Source organism: Pelodiscus sinensis, chromosome 1 (assembly GCF_052426305.1).
Source record: "Pelodiscus sinensis isolate ZL-2025 chromosome 1, ASM5242630v1, whole genome shotgun sequence".
NCBI lineage: Eukaryota > Metazoa > Chordata > Testudines > Trionychidae > Pelodiscus > Pelodiscus sinensis.
Window position 1 is genome coordinate 276,081,026 of NC_143052.1, and position 17,268 is coordinate 276,098,293.

Consider the following 17,268-nt stretch of genomic DNA (forward strand, 5'->3'; position numbering starts at 1 on the left):
TTCTATTTCTTTATTTCTTCTGTTAAAATGCTCTTTTCCATGTATTCAGTTTCAAAATCTCTGTATAAATGGCAACTTATAAAGTTTTGTAGATAATACAAATTTTGAGTGCAAACAGAATAACAAAATAACAAAAGTTGATTTTCCAATAACCGAGAGATTGGATTCTACAATAAAAATAGCATAAGTATGTTGAGTTCTTATTTATTCTTTGACTTTTACAGATTTAATAATATGTTACTTTAGCTGAAAAAAATAATGTACTTTTTCTATGTCCCAGAAATAACAATGCTTTTGCTAAAACAATGTTAGGGCACGTTGAAACAACATTCCTTTTTCAAAAGAGGAATGTAAAAGAAGCCGATCAAAAATTTGAATGAAGCATGGATTTACAAATCTCACGCTTCATTTGCATAATTGCGCAAGAACGCTTTTTTGAAAAAGCATGTTTTGAAAAAGAAACCGCAGTCTAGATGTGATTCTTTTGAAAAAAACAAACAAACCTTTTTCGAAAGAACCTGTGCTCCTGAAAAAACGAGGTGTACGGGTCCTTTCAAAAAAGTTTTTTTTTTTAAAGAACCCCATCTAGACTCCGGTTTCTTTTTCGAAAAACCCTTTTTTGAAAAAGCACTCTCGTGCAATTATGCAAATCTGCACTTCATTTGAATTTTCGATCAGCTTCATTTACATTCCTCTTTCAAAAGACAAATATAGTTTAAACATAGCCTTTCATACTTAAGTTGGTTCTTTGCTGCCTTGTGTTTCCAGTGCTAATAAGAACACATATATTGATTTTTCTTTATCACCCTCTAAAAATCTGTGTTCAAGTCTAGACAATTGATGGTGGCATTTCACGACTGCCTTCCTTTTGTGTTTCACAGGTTGTCAGCAGCTGGACATCCCCTGACACCTCAATGTGATATGGACTCCAGTAGCTCTGAGGAGTTCTATCAGGCAGTACACCATGCCGAACAAACCTTCAGAAAGATGGAAAGCTACTTGAAGCAACAGCAACTCTGTGACGTTATCTTGATTGCCGGGAACCGTAGGATACCTGCACATAGGTAGGACATTAAAACGTGCTATTGAAATTATTAAAATAAACATCTGGGACCAAATTGTCTATTAATCTGCACCTTGGCAAGTCACTTATGAAGGAGCAAAGTGGTTGCAAAACCACCATTCTGATTATAGTGTTTGACATCCAAACTAAAAACTAAGTTTGCTTAAGTAAAAATTACCACAGAAGGCAGTACCTGAGGATGAGTCCTTACAGGTGTCTTTTTCCCAATATAGAATATTTATGGTTATGATTAGTCATGACAGACATATACATTTCAAAACAATTAGTTAAACCAAAATATGCATGTAAATGAATAATTCTGAATACTGAGCTTCTCCTGAACTGTAAACCTGAATAGGCAGAAAGTATAGATTAAAATTAAAAATGACAGAAGCTACTATTTGTCATAATTATTCATGTAAATATATATAGGCATTATAACAAAAAAAACCCTAACTTAATTGCATAGGGGAATCTTGGTCCAGGGCAGCAGACCTAGATGACAGTTTTCTTAGGTTGTCACTTTCAATTACACTGAAAAATTCTCCCTGTTCATTGAAGGTCTGATTTCAGAAATGACCACTAGTTTTGTTGCAGTAATACAGCTCTCATGGTGGGGAAAAGTACTGGGCTTGAAACCGCTCTGAAAAAATGTTTCTGTATTAAGCAATTTATTTGAGCTTGTAATCAACCCATCAGAAGAATACATTTCAAAGGTTCACAGAACTATAAAGGGAGGGGCAGTAAACCCCAAGTTATCTTTCACTTTAAGGAGACAAAACAAGTGATTTGATTTTGATGATAGGTCCTTGCCAGGCCAGCCAGTAAAAGGCTGCAAAGGAGACTGTGGGGGAGAGAAAAAAGTCTTGAACAAAGACAACCTTGCTAAATTAAGTTTTAGATTCTAAATGAATGCTTTCATTTTCATTTGCTGATAACTATCTCTAGTGTTATTTTCTTTTATTTAGTACTTTTTAATCCATACTCTTTTATTAATAAACTTGGTTTGCTTTCGTTATATATCATTGCTGGATGAGTTCAGTACAGTATTCCTGTGTCTACATTGGCACCCCTTTCCGGAAAAGGGATGCTAATGTAGACTTCGGAATAGGCAAATCCGCGGGGGATTTAAATATCCCCTGCGGCATTTGCATTAACATGGTTGCCGCTTTTTTCCGGCTTGGGGAAAAGCCGGAGAAAAGCGCCAGTCTAGACGTTATTCTCCGGAAAATAAAGCCTTTCAAGGAGGAATAAGAAATCCTCCAGAAAAGGCTTTATTTTCCAGAGAATAACGTCTAGATTGGCGATTTTCTCCGACTTTTCCCCAAGCCGGAAAAAAGCAGCAGACATGTTAATGCAAATGCCGCGGGGGATATTTAAATCCCCCGTGGATTTGCCTATTCCAACATGCTACATTAGCATCCCTTTTCCGGAAGGGATGCCAGTGTAGACGTAGCCTATGTGTTTCTGGTATTGGAATATTATTGTACTGTCTCTGTAGAGTCAGAAAACCTAATACATTTCTATTGGACTTCTGTGAGATTGACTGCAGGGAGGGCTCGTTAGGTCTGAAAAGGTACTAATGTCAGCCTGCAAGCAGTATCCAACTTGGGCAAAGCCAGAGTGAGGCTTATGGGCTGATGCCAGACTTGTGGGTTTGAATTCTGAATCACAGCTGCATAGTCACAAGAAACATAGGGTTACAATGTAGGACTACGTTTAGACTGACATGATTTTCCGCAAATGCTTTTAACGGAAAAGTTTTCTGTTAAAAGCATTTGCAGAAAAGAGCGTCTAGATTGGCATGTATGCTTTTCCGCAAAAGCACTTTTTGCAGAAAAGCGTCCGTGCCAATCTAGACGTGCTTTTGTGCAAAAAAGCCCCGATCGCCATTTTCGCAATCGGGGCTTTTTTGCACAAAACAAATCTGAGCTGTCTACACTGGCCCTTTTGCGCAAAAGGACTTTTGCCCGAATGGGAGCAGCATAGTATTTCCGCAAGAAGCACTGATTTCTTACATGAGATCGGCAGTGTTCTTGAGGATATTCAAGCAGCCAGTGTAGACAGCTGGCAAGTTTTTCCACAAAAGCAATTGCTTTTGTGGAAAAACTTGCCAGTCTAGACACAGCCTAGATGTTTACTGAACCACTTAGTGGCCTTGGTGAACCCCAAATGTCACAACATCCAGTGCATTTTCATGCTGATTTTAGATGCTTTAATAGATGACAAAGAAGGATTGGCTGCAGATTCTGTCATTGGAACGTCTTTCGTTAGTTCACTTCTATCTCTCTTCTTCTTTTTATATTTTGAAGACAGATGTGCATATTTGTATTCATATGTGCCAGTGGTAAATTGGATTTCACATGTGTCATCCTGATTCTACAGCATATCTAAATCCCTTTGGAACTGGAAAAGTACTTTAATAAATATAAGATTGACCATGAAATAAAAAACCAAATCCTGTTTAGATTTACCAGGAAAGCTTCAGACAACCTTGTATATCATTTCTGACTTCTCAGTTATCTGCAGTCAAAGGTCCAAATCTCTTTCCCCTGAAATGAATGGCAAAAATCACTATTAAATTAAATGGGAACAGATTCAGACCCCAGAAACTTCTTGTTTTGTTGTAAAGGATAACAGTTCAGTGCTTTACAGCTCCAGATGATTGAAAACTTCACTTTCTGCATAAGTTCAATATACACATTGTCTGCCAATGCACTCTACATTTTACTACTATCAAAATATTCTAGATTAGAGATAGATAGATAGATAGATAGATAGATAGATAGATAGATAGATAGATAGATAGATAGATAGATAGATAGTCTTGTGTGCATTTACACATGTATACACACACATTATCTTAGCATACAAACTGAAACCATCCAAACTACTGGTTCTTTGTATATTAAAATTCTTTTAATACTGGTCCATATATAAGATAAGCAGGCTCATTTTTTGTATGTATCTGTAAGAAATAGGCTTATAGACCATGTTATGTGCTCAGTAGTTGCTTTGAAGCCTGAAGAGCTTATAAATTCCTAAAGTATGGTGTATACATTCCTATATCAAATAAAATATACACAGTCCTTCCAATAATGTCACTCTTTATTATGTTTAAATTATTTTGTATAATGTTATAGTGGATTACAAGCCATGCCGCATTCTGGATATGCTCTGTCACAAATATATTTTAGAGCAAGATAAAGACATATTCAGAATTATTCTCTAATAAATATTAAGTAGAGGGTTTGGTAGGCTTTCTTTCTTTCTTTCTTTCTTTCTTTCTTTCTTTCTTTCTTTCTTTCTTTCTTTCTTTCTTTCTTTCTTTCTTTCTTTCTTTCTTTCTTTCTTTCTTTCTTTCTTTCTTTCTTTCTTTCTTTCTTTCTTTCTCCTTATAAAAAACAAATCAAACCAATATAGTAGTGTGAAAAAAAACCTCCCTGAGAATTAACATAAAATAGCTTGCCTTGTACAGTATTAGGAATTTTTGTTAAGGTTTATGTGCTTTAAAAAAAAAAGCAAAATCAATATTTTTCATTTCCCCCTAATTTAAAAATATCTAGACAACCCACATTAAAATAAAACATATTGTTTTCATTCATATTTTTTCACATTTTTTAAATAAAGCATCCGTGGCTCTTATTGAATTCAAAATGAAAATAAGTTCTCATAGGAATGCATTACTTCAAATTAAATGAAGTAAATGTAAGGTAATCATCCTAGCATTGATTTCTTCTTGATATTTCAGACTCCAAACAGTGGCCACTCTAGAATGAGGCTCTCTGGGTTTGAGTTTTATTCCTAGTAACATATCCATCTTCCTTATTATATATTGTGATTTTTTTAACATAACTCTTCTCTTTGATAGAAATCTGTTGCAACTGTCCAGATTCACCAATAGTAGTTCCTGTAAGTGACTGTCATGTAAATCTGCCATGCACAGGGGCTGTGTCTAGAATGGCAAGTTTTTCTGAAAAAGCAGCTGCTTTTGCGGAAAAACTTGCCAGCTGTCTACACTAGCCACTTGAATTTCCACAAGAACACTGATTTCCTACTGTCTGAAATCAGTGCTTCTTGCAGAAATACTATGCTGTTCCCGTTCGGGCAAAAGTCCTTTTGCACAAAGCTTTTGCGCAAAAGGGCCAGTGTAGACAGCTCAGATTTGTTTTTCGCAAAAAAGCCCCGATCGCGAAAATGGCGATCGGGGCTTTTTTGCGGAAAAGCGCGTCTAGATTGGCACGGATTCTTTTCTGCAAAAAGTGCTTTTACGGAAAAGCATCCATGCCATTCTAGACGCTCTTTTCCGCAAATGCTTTTAATGGAAAACTTTTCCATTAAAATCATTTGTGGAAAATCATGCCAGTCTAGACGTAGCCTGAGTGTTGCTTATAGGGCAATGCTTTGAGTTATTTCTAAAGAGGAAATAATACATAGTTCTTGTTACAGCTGCTTTTCACTGTTACAGTTTCTCAGGAAACTTTCAGGTTAAAACTTGTGAGTGCTTTGCTGGATCTGGGCCAGGGTATTTTATCTACCTCTACTAAATGGACATTTTTGACAATGTTTTCTGTACCACCAAAAATATCTGATGAATTTTCTGATGGCTCTGGACGAGGAGGAGGAGGAGGAAAACAGTACCCTGACACTATGTAGACTCTTACTGGCAGATGCTACTCATTATAATTGGCACAACCACTGTTGATCTCTAGAAAGACCACTGTTTCTGGTACAGAGCCATAAGCGCATTGCAAATCCAGGAGGATGTCTGATAGGATATGTCTACATTAGCCACCCTAGTTTGAACTAGGGTGGTTAATGTAGGCAACCGGAGTTGCAAATGAAGCCCGGGATTTGAATTTCCCGGGCTTCATTTGCATATTTCTGGGCGCCGCTATTTTTAAATGTCCGCTAGTTCGGACTCCATGCCCGCAGCTACACGCGGCACGAACTAGGTAGTTCGGAGTAGGCTTCCTATTCCGAACTACCGGTACACCTCATTCCACAAGGAGTAACGGTAGTTTGGAATAGGAAGCCTAGTCCTAACTACCTAGTTCATGACGCGTGTAGCCACGGGCACCGAGTCCGAACTAGCGGACATTTAAAAATGGCGGCGCCCGGCAATATGCAAATGAAGCCCGGGAAATTCAAATCCCGGGCTACATTTGCAACTCCGGTTGCCTACATTAACCACCCTAGTTCGAACTAGGGTGGTAGTGTAGACACACCCATAGTGTGTTGACAAATCAGTGATTAGAAGAAAATGGGTCAATGCTAATGTGAGTGGCTGCTGTTCACAAAGGGTGGGTAGCTTCCGTTTTCAGTTGAACGCATTCCAAATTGTTGGCATAGAGCAATGTTTCCCAATTTTATTTGGCCATGGAACCCTTTTAAACTCGAAAGAATTTTGCAGAACCCCTAATGACAGTCTAATATATGGACATCAGCCCTGAGTAGTGACATCATCATCCCCACTCCCTGTCATTACACAGGGACACTTATTGTGGCAAACACAACTGAAAATTGTTTTCAATAAAATTCATTAATTCTTAAATATTAATTATTATTTTTTAAATATGATAAAATTTTATTGTAATGAAATTTTCTTGCTGAACCCTTATTTTCACTTTGAGGAACCTCTGGGTGCCATGGAACACCATTTGGGAAACACTGGCATAGAGGACTAAAGAAGTTGCCCCCAAGGAACTTCTGGATGACTCCTGGGACCTGAGTTAAAGAGGACAGTGTCTACACTGAAAAGCAATAGGGCTTGGACCTCGGGTTTCAATTAACTCATGCTTAGATCCTTCAGCCCTGCATGGTCCTGGGACCCTTCATCCAAGCCCGGGGTTGGCAGAATGGTAATGCAGCAAAGAGTCTTTGCCTTGAGCCTGGGCATGCAAACATGCCCTAAGAAGTCAGTAGTGTGCCAGGAGTACCATGACATGGAGGTAAGCACTGAATGTGCTTCAGCCTCAAGGCTTTGTAGGTGAGAGCTCTGGTTCATTTGAAAAACTTCAACTTGTGGCTAAAGTGAAGGAATGTCTTACTAGTGCTAGCAAGAAAGGGAAAGGTTGTAGGTATCTTAAGCACCATGACTTAAGAAGATCTAACTGAGTGAAATAATAGTAGTTCTTATTTGAGCCCCCAGTAGTGCCCAGGGACAAACAGTCAGGGATTAGGTGTCTACAGGCCTACAAGCCATGTTTCCCCTCCGCCCCCATTCAAGCTTCTGTCTAAAGCAAATAGTGCTTGAAGGTTTCCATACCACCCTCAGTTAGTGCTGTATGTCATTGGAGACCATCTGCACTGGCTACCTACCCAGTCTTTGTGCCCCGAATGGGCTTGTACCCAGCTCTACTTTCTAGCAGTCACATCAAGCTCCACACATAGTTCTGCAGCTTCTGTACTGCCTACTGTGTGCCCAGCTCTTCTGTGTTTCTCTCCGCATCCAGCTTCTCTGTTGCTCTTGGCTTCTAAGTATTCAGTTCTTCCATGGTTCCTGGAAAAGCGACAAGGAGTCCTGTGGCACCTTATAGACAAACAGATTTATTGGAGCATAAGCTTTCATGGGCAAAGACCCACTTAGTCAGACGAAGTGGGTCTTTGCCCATGAAAGCTTATGCTCCAATAAATCTGTTTGTCTATAAGGTGCCACAGGACTCCTCGTCACTTTTTCAGATTCAGATTAATGTGGCTACCCCTCTGATACATGGTTCCTGGGTCACTGTCCCTCTGCCAAGCCAGGAGAAAGGGGAGGAACCTGATGTTAATCACAGTCTCCAGCCCAGCAGGCTCAACACAATATTATTCAAAATCACTGCAATTGAAGCAAAGCACTAGGTAGCTCTAGGGATAATGAAATAACCCAGAATCAAATTCTGCAATGGTCCAATGGATCAACAATAAAATACCGTAACAGTAATTTCCCCCTTAAATAATTGAGAATGATTGATAAAAGTCAAAGCACTTTAGTGCTTATTTATGAATACCAAATGTGGAAGACAGCCAGTGAATAAGCTTCTTATAATAAAATCTGTAAAAAAATGCTGCAAATAAGTCTATAATCAAAATCAATACTAGTGAAAAACCTTTAGAATTTGCAAAGGACAGGTCATTAAAAGCTGTAATCAAAACTGCCTCTATGCAGTGGCCAGCTCTAAATGCAGACTGAAAAGCATAAGGCTGGGCATGATTCTGAACAGAATTTTACTAAGAATAATGTGCTCATACTATATAAACACAAACAATTAACAAAATTAGATTGGAAGAATTTACAATGAAGGTGAGATTCACTAATCCACATTTAAATTAAAATAGGAATGTCCTTGAAACAAAAAAGGAGGGATTAAAATAATAGGAACAAACTCGTAATGTCCTTAGAAGAGTATCAGACTCTGAAGAATAACTTTCCATTTCATCATCAACCTTAGCCAGGACTAGCCCACATAGGAGATATACTTCCTTGACACGACAATTTAAATAAATGAAGGCCACGTTAACACCACCCTATGTCAGAAACCTATTGACCACTAGCTATTCTTACCTACATTCCCCTAGTTTCCATCCATGATCGGTTGTTTACATTCCGGCCCTAAGACACCACCACATTTACTCCAATCCCACAGACAGAGACAAGATCTTTATCAGGCGTTCTTAAAACTTAAATAGCCACTTTGAGAAGTGAAGAAACATATTCACAGAGCCACATGAATATCCAGGAACCTGCTTCTTCAAGATAGCCCCAAGAAGGAAAACAACAGAACACTACTAGTCATTACCAACAGTCCCAGCTTAAAACCTTCCAGCACATCATTGACAATCTACAAAAATGATCCCTCACACTCACAGGCCTTGGGAGACAGGCTAGTCCTCACCTATGGAGAAGCCCTTAATTTGAATCAAAGTCTTTCCAGCAGCCGCATATCACACCTCAGACACACCCACTCAGGGACCTACCCTTGCAATAAACCCTATTGCCAACTCTGTGCTCACATCTATACAAGCGACACTATCACAGGACTTAACCACATAAGCAACCACATCAGAGGCTCATACGACTGCACATCCTCTAATGTGATATATGCCATCAAGTGCCAGCAAAGTCCCTCTGCCATGTATATTGGCCAAACTGGACAGTCTCTATGACAAAGGATTAATTGACACACAACAGATATTAGAAACGGTAACACACAGAAATCTCTAGGGGTAGATTTCAATTTGCCTGGGTACTCATTAATTGATTTAAAAGAAGCCATTTTTCTACAAAGAAATTTCACAAGCCAACTACAGAAAGTAAAGAATTGACCTTTGTATGCAAATTTGGTACTGTTTCTCTCTTGCTTAACAAAGACACTAACTGAATAGTCCATTCTAAAATGAGTCTTCTTTACATTTAAAACATAATTGACATCAAAAGTTAAACTTAAAAAACAACTGGTCATCTGAAGAAGTGGGCTAGGCCCACGGAAACTCATGATACGAAAACTCACAAAAACTACATGTTTTGTTAGTCTATAAAACGCTACCAGACCATTTGTTGTTTTTTAAGTTTATCCTGTACAGTCTAATTCGGCTACTCCATGAAGCTTCAAAAATTAAGTATGGGATAGTTCCAGCGCACTCAGTTAGCCTCATTAGCACCTGCACCACTATTGACAGATATATTTTCTTTTCTTTTCTCTCCCTTCTTTTTTTCTGTTATAATGTTAATAGTCCCCATTTTCAATCAGAAAGTTTAGTAAAAAAAGGGACCTGACTGAGCAGACACCCAAAATCTGTGGGTAGGGGAGATTCCAAGTCATGACCCATGCAAGCCGCTACTCAGCTGGGACTACCTCCTACATGATTTCACAATCACTTTTATATCCGAGAACATTACTGTAGGAAGCTGTACACAGAAATGTTTCACAAAGTATTTTTGTAAATAATATCCTCCTTGGAAAACTATTCTGGATGCTACACCCACCGTTTGGACTTGTTTGCTTTTATTAAATAGAGGATTACAATAACTTTTCTAATGTATTTTATGTAGCTTTACACATAATTTTAGATGTATATTTTTAGATGTACAAAATGCAGAAGGTATGTTAAAGAATTTATCTTTCTCACCTTCCTCTGAATCTATTCAATATCATGTAATTCAGGATAATCAACTAATGTTTTGATTCATAAGCTGTATTTCTGGATATGTAGGTGACAACTGCCCGATTTGAAATGCATGAGTGTTAGCAGTTCAAAAAACAAACAAAAAAAACCAAACAAAAAATAGCAGATCTTGGAATAATCAAACTGATTAGTTAAAAATATACAACAAAAAGTAAATAAAACAGAAATTGTAAGAGTACTGCATGTGAGTGGATGTTCACCATTTTATAATGACACCAACATTTTAACTTAAGTTGTACAAAAAAACTATGAGCTGTTTGTAAATTGTTTGTGAATTGATAATTTTCCTCAGTGCATTTGTTTATTAAAACCATCACTGAATAATTCTTGATGGTTTATAGATGGCTGCAAATATCTAAGATGTTTTGCTTATTCCGATAAATTATGTATCATAGTTTTCCCCCCTCTCCGATTGGAAGACTTATGTAACACCATTTTGAATTTCAAATCTTACAGTGAATATTAAATTCTGTATTTTCCTTTAGTGAACTGCTGAGCATGCATGTATACATTGCTTGTTTGAAAATAAATGAAAAGCAAACTCCAAAGGTTTGCAAATACCACTAAAGCAAACTCATTTGCAGAGTCAGTATTTGCTGAAAGTAAATAACTCACTGTATTCATGTGTGTAGGCATACTGAGTTCAGTCATTAAATGCAGCTCTTCTTGAGCATAAATGTTCACAGGATCAAGCCTTGTATATTACCTTACTACCCTCACCTGCCCCACACATAAATATTCAAGAGGTAGTTAAGGCTGTTATAGTAACTATTTCTGCCAAAAATCTTTTTAGACAATAATACTTTAATTTAAAAAAAAACAGTATATACACACTAAGTTTACTTTTTTGTTTTTTTATTATAGAATTTAATTGCATGTACTATTCAATTATTCTTCATCTAAGAAATGTATTTAACCTTCATCCAGTATCTAGACAAATGTTACATTAATAGTGTTATGGGAATAGTTTGGACTCCACATGCATTTTAGAAATCAAGAATAGATTGATTTAAATATTAAATAATATTGCTTTAGTATTTTACGACAAAGCAATATAATTTATATTTTAGTGTCACAAAAAAAGTCTTTAGCTATGTTTTGGGGGACTTTTATACCCAAAATGCATTCAGAAACTAGCAACAATGTTCTAGAATTTAGGGGGGGGGGAATAACCACCTTAAATTGGGGAAAAAAACCCACTAGCAACGGTCTCATCCAATGTCAGCCTATATGCTGTTTTCACACATTAGCACTGTTATGGAGTGGCCAGCACATACACATTCACTGCATTACTTGAGGTATTTCTGGGAAGCTAACCTACAGCTGAGTTTGTTAGGTGTTCCTGTTATGACTGGTTTTCAATGGTAGCCAAGGTATGAGAATGCTGGTTTGATGGGCATAGAGCGTTGATGGGCATTAAGGACTTTTCTCTTTATACGAGCAACTACAAGGCATTCTCCTAGACTCACGAGTAACATGAGCTTTCTGTGTCTTAGCAGAGTGTACTGTCAAGCAGGATTGTCATGAATCCAAATGATGAAATTTGAAATGTCAGCAACAAAGAAAAATAACCATTGACCAATTATCTTTCACCTGCATGAGTACCTTATTTCAAGACGGTCCATGGTATCAGCAACAATTTTAGTGTAATGGTATTGAAGACTTATGTAGTGTTTCATTTCATCTCCTTTTAAAACCATGTCATGATGCTATCATTAATTAATTAATATATGCTAATTATTAGAATTCAAGATAGAACCATTTAAGATGCAGTTACCACATTCATTATGTCTGAGATAAACTTTTTTTATATAGAAAAATGTTTTATTTTCTTTTTCTGAATTGTGTACATATGCACTGGTGACAGTATACTAAAAAAGGATAGTGAAACCCATTAGTTATGTATATTTCTGGGGAGGTGCTATTGGTCGTGGTACATGTAAGTACCAATGATATAGGGAAGGATAAGAGGGTGGTCTTGGAGGCCAAATTTAGTCTTCTAGGAAAGAGATTGAAATCCAGGGCTTCAGTAGTGGTGTTCTCTGAAATGCTTCCAGTTCCACACTCAGGGCCATCTAGACAAGCAGAACTGAAGGGTTTCAATGTGTGGATGAGACAATGATGTAGGGAGGAGAGGTTTAGATTTATTAGAACCAAGAGAGCTTTTAGGAAAGGGGAAACCTACACAGGACGGATTGGCTCCACCTAAAGCAAAATGGAACCAGATTGCTAGGGCTTAAAATAAAAAACATTGTAGAGCAGTTTTTTAAACTAAGGGTTGGGGGAAAGCTGACAGGTACGGAGAAGCACATGGATTGGACAGAGATATCCCTCAGGGGAGGGTCTATAAATGGAGATTCTTGATGTCCTAGTACAGAGTCAAGAATGGAAGATGATAAGATATGGGTAAGATCTGATGAGCAACAATCACATTAAAAAGAGTCCCATTTAATCACATCAGGTAATAGCAGACATCTAAATAATGAGAAGTTTTGAAAGTGCTTGTATACAAATGCTAGAAGTCTAAATATTAATATGGGTGGGAGTGTCTCATATTGAATGAGGATACTGATATAATAGGCATCACAGAAACTTGGTACAATGAGAATAATCAATGGGACGTGGTAATACAAGGACACAAAATATATTGGAAGGATAGAACAGATTGTGCTGGTAGGAAAGTGGTACTATATGTGAAAGAAAATATAGATTTAAATGAAATAAAAATCCTTAAATGAACTAAAGTTTTGCATGGAATCTTTATGGACATTAATACCATGCACTCATAATATGAATATAGCAGTAGGGATGGGTTGCCTCCCACCTGACCTGAATAGTGGTAGTGACTATGATATGCTAAGGGAGATTAGAAAGAGGATATAAAAATAAAAATAAACTCAATAATAATGGGGGTGTCAATTATCTCTTTATAGGCTGGATACATATCACCTTAGGACAGACGCAGAGATAAAGTTTCATAATACCTTAAATGCCTGCTTCTTTGAGCAGCTGATTCTGGGATTTATAAGAGGAGAGACAATTCTTGATTTAGTCCTAAGCGGAGAAAGGATCCAGTCCAAGAGGTGAATATTGCTGGATTACTTAGAAACAGTGACCATGATATAATAACATTCAGAATTCCTGTGGTGGGAAAAAGCTACAGCAAACCAACACTGTGGCATGTAATTTGAAAAAGGGGAATGTCAAATATTGAGGAGGTTAGTTAAACAGAAATAAAAAGGCAAGTTACAAAAGTAAATCCCTGTAAGCTACATGGAAACATTTCAAGGATGTCACTTACTTGTACTTAAATATATATCCCAAATTTTAAAAAAAAGCACAGTAAGAAAACCAAAAGAGTACCACAATGGCATAACAACCAAATAAAAGAAGCAGTGAGAGATAAAAAGGCATTGTTTAAAAAGTGGAAGTTAAATCCTAGTGAGGAAAATAGAAAGAAGCATAAACTCTATCAAATTAAGTGTAAAAATATAATAAAAAGACAACAGGAATTTGAAGAACAGCTAGCCAAAATTTCAAAAAATAATAGCAATTTTTTTAAATACATCAGAAGCAGGAAGCTTGCTAAACAATCAGCGGAGCCACTGAATGAACAAGATGTTAAAGGAGCACTAAAAGATTATAAGGTTATTGCGGAGAAACTGAATGAATTATTTTCTTCGGTCTGCATGGCTGAGGATATAAGGGAGATTCCCAAATCTGAGCCATTCTTTTTAGGTGACAAATCTTAGGAATTGTCCCAGATTGAGGTGTCATTAGAGGAGGTTTTGGAACAAAATGATAACCTAAACAGTAATAAATCACCAGAACAAGATGACATTCACCCAAGAGTTCTGAAAGAACTCAAATGTGAAATTACAGAATGACTAATTGTGATTTGTAACCTATCCCTTAAAACATCCAAATAACTGGAAAATAGCTAGTGTGATGCCAATCTTTAAAAAGGTCTCGAGAGGTGATCCTGGCAATGGCAGACTGGTAAGTCCAACATCAGTACCGGGCACATTAATTGAAACTATCATAAAGAATAGAATTGTCAGAGACAGAATTAACATAGTTTGTTGGAAAAAAGTAAACATGGTCTCTGTAAAGGGAAATCATGCCTTAGAAATCTATTAGAGTTCTTTGAGGGTGTAAACACGCCTATAGACAAGAGAGATCCAGTGGATATATTTCTAGAAAGCCTTTGACAAGGTCCCTCACCTAAGGCTCTTAATTGGGGTTGTTTAGTTTGGACTGAGAGGGGACATGATAGTAGTTTTCAGGTATCCAAAAGGGTATCACAGGGAAGAGGGGAAAAAATTGTTCTCCTTGGCAATGATAGGACAAGAAGCAATGGCTTAAGCTGCAGCAAAGGTGGTTTAGGTTGGACACTAGGAAAAAATTCCTAACTGTCAGGGTGGTTAAACAGTGGAATAAATTGCCTAGGAAGGTTGTGGAATCTCCATCACTGAGCTATTTAAGAGCAGGTTAGACAGACATATATCAGGAATGATATAGACCGTGCTTGGTCCTGACACGAGGGCCGGAGCTGGACTTCATGATCTCTCGAGGTCCCTTCCAGTTCTAGTGTTTTATGATTCTATGAGATGTAAATTAAGTTGTCATGAGATAAGAGGGGAAGTTGAATCTTATTCAACATATTCATAAATGATCTGAAAAAAGTGGTAAACAGTGAAGTGGCAAAATTTGCATATTATACTAGACTGTTCAAGACAGTTAAGATCAATGCATTTTAATGCTGATAAATGCAAAGTAATGCATGTTGCAAAACATAATCCCAACTGTACATATAAAATGATGAGCACCAAAATAGCTTTTACCACTCAAGAGAGAGATCTTGGAGTCATTGTTTACAGTTTTCTGAAAACATACACTCAATGTGCAGTAGCAGTCAAAAAAGGAAACAGAATGTTTGGAATCATTAAAAAGGGATAGAAACTAAGACAGAGAATATTTTTTTGCCTCTTTATAAATCATCCACATCTTGAATACTGCATACAGATGTGGTCACCTCATCTCAAAAGAAGATATTTTAACATTGAAAAATGTGTAGAAAAGGACAGCAAAAATAATTAGCCGTTTGGAACGGCTGCCATTTGAAGAGAAATTAAAAAGACAAAGTCTTTTCAGTTTAAAAAAGAAGCAACAAAGATGAGATATAATAGAGGTCTGTAAAATCATGACTGTTGTGGAGAAAGTGAATAAGGAAAAGTAATTTACTTGTCTCCATAACATATGAACTAGGGGCTCAGAAAATGAGATGAATAGGTAGCAGGTTTTAAACAAAGCAAAAGAAGTATTTCTTCATGCAACTGACAATCAACCTGTGGAACTCTTTGCAATAGGATATTGTGAAGGCCAGGTGTTTAATAGTGTTAAAAAAAGAGCTAGATGAATAAATAGAGAATAGGTCCAACAATGGCTATTTTCTAGGATGGGAAGGAATGGTGTCCCTAGCCTCTGCTAGGAATTGGCAATAGGTCTGATCACTTAATGATTGCCTGTTCTGTTCTTTCTTCTGGTGGCACCTAGCATTGGCCACTGTCAGAAAACAGGATATGGGGCTAGATGGACCTTTAGTCTGACCCACTATGACCATTCTTACATTCTCATGACCTATCACATCATGTTTGCTTGTGGAGTACATTACCCCATAAATGTGAATGGGGGATAAATAGTTTCTTTTTAAGCATCTTAATAATCAGAAAAAGATTTTTAGTATTCAGCCCAGGATCTTGATTAGGCGGAACCCACAAAAGTGACTTTTATGCCTTATTCCAATTGACTGATCTTGTGATTGCCAGTCTGGTCCCTATGTGCAACATAGAGTTGACTCAAAGTTGTCTCAGCTACCAATAGCCTTAATCTGTTTCAGTAGCTAGGGATGTCCCAGCTATGCCTCTTATTTCTGGACATGTTGCATATACCAACATGCATATGAGGAGTGGGGGTGCATTAAAGCTGAACTAACTCAAACCTCTCTGGGTATTACTTGAACAGAAAAGGCCTATGTGGTTAATCTCTCTTTTTCATGCCTAAATAATACAAAGCAGGTGTATCTTAGCTTATAATCTATGGATTGAGTTAAAATAAGTGTTTCACGTGAAACTTTGCATGAGGGTAGTTTCAGACTGAAGACTTAATTCCAAAAGTTTTGTGACTTTGTGATTGATGAAGGACTGTGTGAAAGGGTAGACTAGACCTGAAGTCCCCTGCTGGAGGATGGAGGCCTTGCTGCACCCTGCCCAAGAGAGAAGAGCAGAAGCTAGGTCCTCCTGGCAAACAGGAGTGGCTGCTTCTGCTGCAACCATTCAGAGCTCAGCAAGCTGATATAAAAGAAGCTGCAAGCTGATATAAAAGAAGCTACTGAGCTAGGATCTGGTAGTTACTTGCTGGAGCTCAACCCAGTCAGACCTAGGGATTGACTGGGAAGATAGCAGCAACTTGGAAAGCTCTGAGTGTGCGCTGGACTTCAGACCTGTTTGAAACCCAGGTCCAGTGGCTGAAGATGGGCTGTGATAGACTACAATAGACTGTAGAACCCTAGACAGGGTGTGATGAGAATTTGACCTCAAAAACCTGTGAGGGTTTGTTTACACTAGCTCGTTAGTTCGAGCTAGGTAGGGTAATTAGGGCAACCTGAGTTGCAAATGAAACCTTGAGGACTGAGGGGTAATGGTAGTTCAAATTCTGATCTCTAATTCTAACTACCTACTCCATGCCGCGTGTAGCCGCGGGCATGGAGTTCGGACTAAGGGGGATTTAAAAATGGCGGCGCCCAGGAAGATGCAAATGAAGTACAGGATATTTAAATCCCAGCTTCATTTGCAACTCCACTTGCCCTAATTACCCTACCTAGCTCAAACTAATGAGCAGTTTCTTGGGGAAGTGGCCCAGGGAGTGAGGTAGCATCAGACAGCAGTGACAGTTAATGTGCAAGTTATACTTTCATGGTCCCTGGACTGAGACCCTGAGGAGCAGGTGGGCCTGGGTCTCCCCCTAACCTCGAACAG

At 37.8% G+C, this 17,268-nt stretch overlaps 1 protein-coding gene across 1 annotated transcript in view; it reads left to right on the forward strand.

The window, feature by feature from the left end:
• Positions 1-17,268, forward strand: part of KLHL1 (kelch like family member 1) — a 405,445-nt gene that overhangs the window by 127,030 nt on the left and 261,147 nt on the right. The window contains exon 2 of the mRNA XM_006129049.5: positions 882-1,064. Coding sequence (XP_006129111.3) covers positions 882-1,064 — 183 coding nt within the window. The remainder of the gene's footprint in view (positions 1-881; positions 1,065-17,268) is intronic.